Source organism: Empidonax traillii, unplaced genomic scaffold, assembly GCF_003031625.1.
Source record: "Empidonax traillii isolate 1590-97213 ecotype Southwest subspecies unplaced genomic scaffold, ASM303162v1 scaffold574:size890810, whole genome shotgun sequence".
NCBI lineage: Eukaryota > Metazoa > Chordata > Aves > Passeriformes > Tyrannidae > Empidonax > Empidonax traillii.
Window position 1 is genome coordinate 290,099 of NW_020955767.1, and position 7,907 is coordinate 298,005.

The 7,907-nt window shown below is 43.7% G+C and overlaps 1 protein-coding gene across 1 annotated transcript; it reads right to left on the reverse strand.

Annotated features, from left to right (window-relative positions):
• Nucleotides 1–276: 276 nt before the first annotated feature.
• On the reverse strand, nt 277–7,907 carry GSTO1 (glutathione S-transferase omega 1). The gene is made up of 6 exons (XM_027898024.1): nt 7,785–7,907; nt 7,603–7,711; nt 5,676–5,898; nt 4,619–4,720; nt 2,456–2,562; nt 277–793 (listed from the first exon to the last, which is right to left on the reverse strand). Exons 1-6 carry the CDS (start codon nt 7,816–7,818, stop codon nt 640–642), a joined length of 729 nt encoding a protein of 242 aa, XP_027753825.1. The 5' UTR covers nt 7,819–7,907; the 3' UTR covers nt 277–639.

Genomic DNA, 7,907 nt, shown 5'->3' on the forward strand with positions numbered 1-7,907 from the left:
CATTACAACTCTCCCTTGGCATATCTACCCCAAACTGGAATTTTATTAAATGATCCCTGTGAACGTGACTTCAGCAGGGATAAATGAAAAGGGCTGCAAGGTCATTGGTTTGGCAGTAGCTCTGTCCTCTGTCTGTAGATACAGTTTGTACTAAGTAACCACATCTTAACTTCACAAGCCACACTATCTGATTTAGCCTTTACGGTGCACTGCTCCTCTCTCTGCATAACCAGTGACTAATAGCTGCCCAAAAAGAGGAAGGAAAAACTGTTTAAAGACATTGATTGCTTTTTATTCATTTTCAGGACACCAGTATTACAATTTTTAATACACGTAATAGCATCAGCACCAGCAATGCCTACAAGGAGGCCAGAGATTACAGACCATCACCTCTGAGTAAGGACATTTTCCTTTATGCAATATACATGGCCAGCAATGACTTTCCATCTCCTGCTTCAAGCCAGCACATCCTTCTCATGATAGGAGAAAGTGGAGTTCACAGAAGGTTTCTCAGCCTTTCAGCACAGATTTATTCCCAGTCACAAAATGCAACCACAGAAGAGCCCGCATCAAATTACACTAAGTCCCCACACTGAAAAACAGCACTGACACTTCAGCAAGCTCATGCCTACTGGCACCTCAAAGCCCATAATCACATGCCTCAGGGCTGTTCACCAAATACAGCTTGAGGTAGTTTTTGAATGTCTGTGAGTCAGTCATGATAGCCTTGACAGCAGGGTCCTCCTTCATGGCCTCCATCCAGCGTTGGAGCTTTGGTGCGTGATTCAAAACGCTACAGGAAAAGGGAAGAGACTGAGTAACACAAACGGAAAATTTGGAGGACATCAAGGAAGCAAAACAGCTTCAACAATTCCATTTTACTACTTTCTCCCTCCCAGCTTAGAGGAGGTGTTCAGCTTAGAGCAGGTGACAGAAAGAAGTATCATGCCACAGAAGACAAACTACCATTTGGAACGTGCGAGAGTTCTTACGGAGCTTGTGGGCTCTGCAAAGCCCAGCAAAAACACAAACGAGAACTTACTGTGCAAGATATCACCATGTTTTGGCTTACTGTTACCCCTGCTGCAAAACACACGGCTCTTATTTATCACCTGCCCTGAGCTGAGGGCAGAGGCTTGTGCTCCACTGCCTCCCTCTGGAATGCTTTGTTCACAGTGCCTCTGGAGGCAAATGCTGCGTGCTGTGGTTGAATTCTCCCCCGCAACCCGTGAACATCTTAGCCTTCTTGAATACCAAGACAACCTGTGCAGTTTGTACAACCCTGCAACCCAGCAGCTCAAAACAGACAGTCTATTGAAGAAACTGAGGATTTGACTAACAGACTAAATCCACAAACCCATAGATATTAAAAACAAACTAAAACCAACCACAAAACCAACAAAAAACCCACCTCATGTGGCAAACTGAAAGGTGAACAGTGTAAATTGTTGTCTTCATTCTTTGGAAGATTGACACAAGTACTTCACATTACAGTTTCCAACCCCTAAGGTTGGAAAGCTTCTCCAGGTAATTCCTAACCCTCACCCAAAAAGCATCTTAACGTACAACAGCTCAGATTCTCAGTCAAAAACCTTAATGACCCTGGACCTATCCTCCTGTATTGCTTGAAATACTTCCCCTTTCAAAAGAACCACACAGGAGACAAAGCACGTCAGCAATCCATCAGGGAAGCCCTCATTTACAGTGCCAAAAGTTTCAATGCTAAGGATTCCCTGCACCTTTCTTGTTCTTCAAGAATGGTTCAGGCACCAGGACGAGACCAACTGTTCTATACTCATCTTCCACTTTTATCACTCACTTCCTCGACAGGACTTTTCAGTCCTGTTCTAAGCCAGCTATAAAATAGTTTTATTTTGATACCATTTCTCTGCATATTAATGCAATACCATGGTAACTGGAGCTGTTTTAAGAATATAGCAGACCAAGAAATTTATTCACATATTTAAAAAATGCCATTATAATGGAGACAGATCTATAACCTACAACAAGGTAGGATACAGTTTACCCATCTGAAAACAAAACCACTTTCTGCTGTCAAACTAGTGTTTCCAAAGAGGGGCAGATGACTGCATAGTCTGAGGTTTTAAATAAAGAAATTTAAACTTAGGCTGCCATATCTCCATCCCCTTCAAATAAAGACTATTTTCATCTACGATACTAACAATGGAGATAAAGTCCTGTATTTCAACCACTTCTTCCAGGTCTGTCACAATTATTTGGTAGGAAAGCAGACCTGGTGAAAGAAAGCCTGTTTATAGAAGATCCTTGAACAACTCATCTTTTTTTTTTTTTTTTTGTAAGATGCTTCCCCCAGCTGCAACACAATACAAGCCTTCTTCAGCAGCCCCCATGAGTGTCTCACTGCTGCATGTATGCAAAGAATATGTTTACTGAAGCGCTTCAGAACTCACTAGAAACAGAGCAAAGTACTCACTCTTTCAGCTGGAATGCTTCCAGGCGTTCAAACCATGGCCAGATCATGTAGTCAAGCATAGTGATTGAGTTCCCACCAAAAAACACGGTGTTGCGTTTGGACAGAATCTGTGAAGGGCCAGAGATGTCAATTGTCCCCAGAAGGAAAAATGCAACAGAACAATACCAAATACCACTTCATAGTGGGATGCAGGGAGACTGCAGGGATCAGACAGCAAATAAAGGATACACTCTATTTCTCTTGTGCATGCAATATTGGCAGAGTCAGAACTAGTTAGTACAGTTAAGCTTAATACTTCAGCTGCTATTTCATAAACAATCAGTCCAACTCTTCTCCAGAGATTCAAAAACTGTCACAAAATATGAATCACTAGCAATCTGCAGCATGTGTACAAACAGAGGAACTCAGCTCTCAAAATATGTCAGTTTGTGATTTCTTACTCGTCAAAAGTCATTAATGGCACAGACTAACCAAACATAACTCACATGCATTTCTTGAGCAATAAATCCAGCTAAATTTAACATCCAGGTAAGTAAGAGCACCATTTTAGAAGGGACTCTTTTCCCATGACAGCTGAGGCCAAGTGGTGTCAGGGAAACATTTCTAGCGCTACATATCAAAGTGCATTTCATTCCAGGTGCAAAGGCAACAGGAAGCAAGTGTTAAGTTACACCAGAAAGAGATCCTCACAGCTCAGCACAGAAAGCAGGGGCACAAAGAATGCACCAAGTTCTCCTGTTACACTGGCAATTCTGATGCATTTTTAAGTGCCATGGCCATCCTAGCTTAACATGCTTTAAGGATCCTCCAGAGCATGGTCTCCTCTTTCATCAGACTAGTCCCTCTGTTTTCAGGCATTTTAAAGGTGGAACTCAAGAGACCTTACAAATCTTTGTCTTTTTGGACATTCACCACCAGTCTATACTCGTATGGCATTTACTCCTTGTCCTCTAACCCCCATGATCTAGCTGAAATGTCACAGCAGCCCATCAGGAAGCATCGAGCTGTTTGAGTTCCCAGGTGTCTAGCAAAACACAACCAGGCACTGCACAGGTGCAGAGACGGGAACACAGCCCCCTCTGTCGGGCAGCAGAAATCGAAATACAGAACTGTTTAGAAACACTTCCCCTCTGGAATATCACTTGCAATAGGCCGAGGGAAGTTTGCATGGCTCTGTTCCTGCCTCTCATCCTCAGCTGACCGTCAGCTGCTGCTGCAAAATCCTTCAGGGCATAGTAAAATAGAGACACTGAAGGAACAGCAAGTATTTCACGGCATTGATCAAGCAGGAAGATTAATCCTTCCTTAATGTTTAATAGAGTTGTATTTCAGGGAAGTGAAACAGACATGACTTCCCTCAAGAACTCATTTGTCATCAGCATTACTCCAAGCTTAGGCTGATCAGACAAACAAGACTACCCTGAAAACAACTCAGGATGTTCTGTGACTCTATGAACTCTTCTTAATTGATCCATTTAGGCATTAGTTGTGGCTGCTAAAGAAACAGAAATAATGGGTTCATGACAAAGGAAAGTCCAACAGCTGTTCAGACTAGCCAAGAACCACTACTGACATGGACTGTCAAGTGATTAATACAGCACCAAAGACACCTGACATTTGCTGGAGCTCTGCTGAAGTTACATTACACCTCGAGTGGCAGAACATGGTCCAGGGCTGGATTACTACAAGGCACAGATTACATTCTGCTTCCTCACCACCCCAACCCCCCCCAACAAAGGTAATCTGTAGAATGAAAAAGACTTTATATCATCACCAGTGTGTCTGCACTGATTTCAGCAGAGCTGCAGAACAGATGCTCTTCAGCAGCTCAGACTCCTCAGCCCTTGCTCTTAGTACATCCTGCAAGGTGTCCTTACATTTAAAGCAGAACAAAGATAGCCAAGGCAGGAGCAGTCAGCTAGAATTCAAAAATATCCACAAGTCCACTCCATCTTCACCATCAGATAAAGTTTAGTTCAGCTACTTGACATTTACTCTAATGGGGCTGGTTGTATCTTCTAGGCTGGAAGTAGTAAACTGAAAGATTGCTCCTTGTTGTAGCTACCAACTAAATGAGACCTACCTCCAAAAACCACAGCATGAAAGGAAAAAAGCAATCATACAAAGGCGGACAACTTGCTCATTATCATGAAACACTCTTACCTCTTCAAATTTGCCAAGCTTTTCAGTAATCTCTGCTTTCAGTGCTGTGGTGTCCTGTCCATCTTTGACTGCCACAACGTGCTTGAAAAGTAAGGATGTTATCTATAAAAGGAAAGTATAAAGTTTGTAATGTTCCTATTACAATAATACAAGTCAGTCACTCAAAACTTAAAATGTTAACTTAGATGTTACGATATTAAATGCAAGTTAAATCTTAAAGATTTGACTTTAGAGAGCTAAATAAAGTCCATGGATAAAAAACTTCTATACTTCAAAAAAGGTAAGCAAAGACTTACAGGAAAAATTAATACAAATAGTAATGAATTTTAGTACTGTAATAAGAGGAGAATAGTAAAAAGAAGCACATTTTCTTTCTTGCAACATGATTCCCTTTAACCCTCTTCCCATCAGGTCTATCCAGAAAGGCCTGTTGCAAATATATCCTCCCTTCTATCCCCCTTCTTTGTCCACATCTCTTCGCATCTTTTGTTGCTTCCTCTCCTGTCTCATATCCAAGCTGACTTCTTTCACTTCCTAGACTCCTCAAAACATATGCTTGTGCAGAGAGGTTAATTGCAGTCAACCACCTCCAAACCAAAATGAAAGCGAAACCCAGGTTCCTTATACATGTCTCACGTCTACAGCCACGTATCATCTCTTGTCCACAATTGCAGGCTCTCTCCATCAGGCACTCCTCACATTCTGCACTCACACAGTACTTCCAAGACAAATACTTGGGTTAAATACAGCAATTGTCACTGCCTAGGTCTCAAGTATTCAGCTGGTTTGGTCTACTGACTCAACTCTATTGTATGATGCTCAAAATCCTACCTCTTCCTGCATCCATCCCCACCCATAAGTGCTGGGAGCAATTCAGAGACACAGTGGTTTGTATGTGCTCACATCAAGAGATCCCACATACCCCCTCCGGTTATTTTAATGGTTTTCCCAGACACAAGACCTGCTTTAAAAGATGGAAGCAGCCTCAGCAACAGAGCTGCAGCTTTTGCTGAGATGGTGAAGTAAAAAACATAATCTTACACTGATCGGGCACTACCTTTGAGAAGTCTTCCAAGATCATCTTCTGACGGGCTCGCTCATATGGGTCTGAAGGCATCAGCTTCTTCTCTGGAAATGCCTCATCCAAATATTCACAAGTGATTGGGGACTCCCAGATCAGCTGGCCCTTGCTGGTCTCCAGAACGGGGACCAGCCCAGAGGGGTTCTTCTCAAAGAACCAGTCAGGTTTATTCTTCAGATTGATGTTGATTACTTCATGGCTAAAACAGCAAAAGAAACAAGACCCAGACAGGCTCAGTTCTGCTACAGTCCACTTCATATGGTGAAACAAGCCATTACACCTCAGAAGTTCAGTATTGAGAGGTTGAATCCTCATTCCCCTGCACTCCCCCATTTTCCCTGAAGTCTTTTGCAGGACTAATCCTTTGATACAGAAATACTGCCATACTTTGCTGAAGAAAATCAGGACTGACTTAAAATGAGTTGTTTGCTGAACTAATAAAAGACACATGCACAGTATGCAAGCATACAACCGCCCTTATTATCATGCTGAAAGCAAAGGTCAGAACTCAGCACACTTATCATATGTGGGTTCAGGGGCATTCTAAAAAAGAAACACTTAATTGCCAATAAGCCACACCCCAATTAAGAAATGAAGCTGAACTTAAACCTGTCCTTACGCCAAAGAACAAATCAGGAGAGCATCCTACCTACTTATCTTCCGAACCTATGGCCATAAAACAGGTATTTAGGGTAAAGGCAAATATACTGATAAAGGATACATGGGAAATATGTCTATATTAATAAACCATAAGTTAAATGCTGTGCTATATGTGTGACCCCAGAAAATTCCCAGTAAACTCAAAGGTCTGCTAAACACAGCTGAACCTTCAAAACCACTGAACGGTTACCAGAAGGCAACTACCACATCTAGCCATAAACCTCCTCCAGAATCACTACAGCAAACCTCCCAGCTCCAAAATCAATGCGAAGACACTAAATAAAGACAAAATTATAGTGGCCTGGAAGTTGTACTGCATCTACTCTTCCAAAAAAAAGAGCCACGGTAAAACAAAAACTCAACTCTCACCTTGCTATCGGGAGTACTGAATGGCAAGCATTCCCTGTTACATGAACTCCCAACCTGTGTTGGTTAACAAACCATTGGCAGGCCTGAGACTTGGCAGAATCAGAAAAAGATGTAAAAACCTGTTACTTTGAGGTTGTAGACTGAGGGAAACATTGGACCCCATTTAAGAACACTGAAATGACATGGCTATCTTGAAAAAAATATAAACACAACTACTGAATGCCATTAGCTAACTATAACACAGGAATGAAACAATGTTATAGAACACAGTGCGTTTCCTCTTTCAAAAAGGCCACTCACTATTGTGTTTTGCTGGGCAGTAATACAACAGAAACACCGAATATTCGTAGCTCCCAGAACTTTCACTGCCGCTCTCATCAAAAACAAACAAAAGCGTGTGTTATGTCTCTACTCACATTTACCCAGGATAAGCACCAATGCTATAACTGTAAACACTCAGGATGACCAGCGAGAAGAAAAAAAAAATAATCAGCTCGGGTTTTTTTCCTATAAATTTGGGCGATTTCCCTACGGATTTGGGCAATGCTTGCAGGCTCAGGGTGTGCCTTTTAGGGATGTCCTGTGGAGGGCTGAGTTGGACTCGATCACCCTTGTGGGTCCCTTCCAACTCAGCATATTCTGTGGTTTACTTTGGGCCTTTACGTAGTTAATTTCATACATGCGCTTCAGAATAGCCCTCCTCCCAAAAAAAAACCCCAAACAAACGTGTTCAATACAAGCTTCAGAGCAAAACCACTCTCAGAGACCTCTTTTCAATCAGTTCTTCCTGGATTGTTTTAATGAGGACGATTTAGGAGAGAAGGGAAGGCTGGGCCCCCTGCCCCGCGGGGTGCAGGGGCCGCGCAGAGCTCACCTGATGCCCTTGGCGCGGAGAACCAGGCGCGTCCTCTGCGCGTAGGGGCAGAACCTCATGCTGTAGAGCCGCAGCAGCCCCCCGGGCACGGGCCCCGGCGCCGCGCTACCTGCGGGGAGAGAGGTGTTACCGCCGGCACCCACCCCGCGCCCCCCCCCCAGCCCCGGCACCGCGCCCCTCACCCTTGCCCAGGCTGCGGGAGTGATCGCCCGACATCCCGATACGATGCGATGTGTCGCGATCTGCCCCGTCCCACCGCGCCGCGCCCGCCCCAGCGCCGCCGGCCCCGCCCGCGAGGGGCGGCC

Bases quoted from the DNA above. Each gene is read 5' to 3' on its own strand.
- GSTO1 (XM_027898024.1), bottom strand. From the start codon at position 7,818: ATGTCGGGCGATCACTCCCGCAGCCTGGGCAAGG. The intron at 7,712-7,784 runs GTGAGGGGCGCG...CTCTCCCCGCAG, and splicing joins CTCCCGCAGCCTGGGCAAGG to GTAGCGCGGCGCCGGGGCCC. The intron at 794-2,455 runs GTGAGTACTTTG...CTTTTCCTGTAG, and splicing joins GAAGCATTCCAGCTGAAAGA to CGTTTTGAATCACGCACCAA.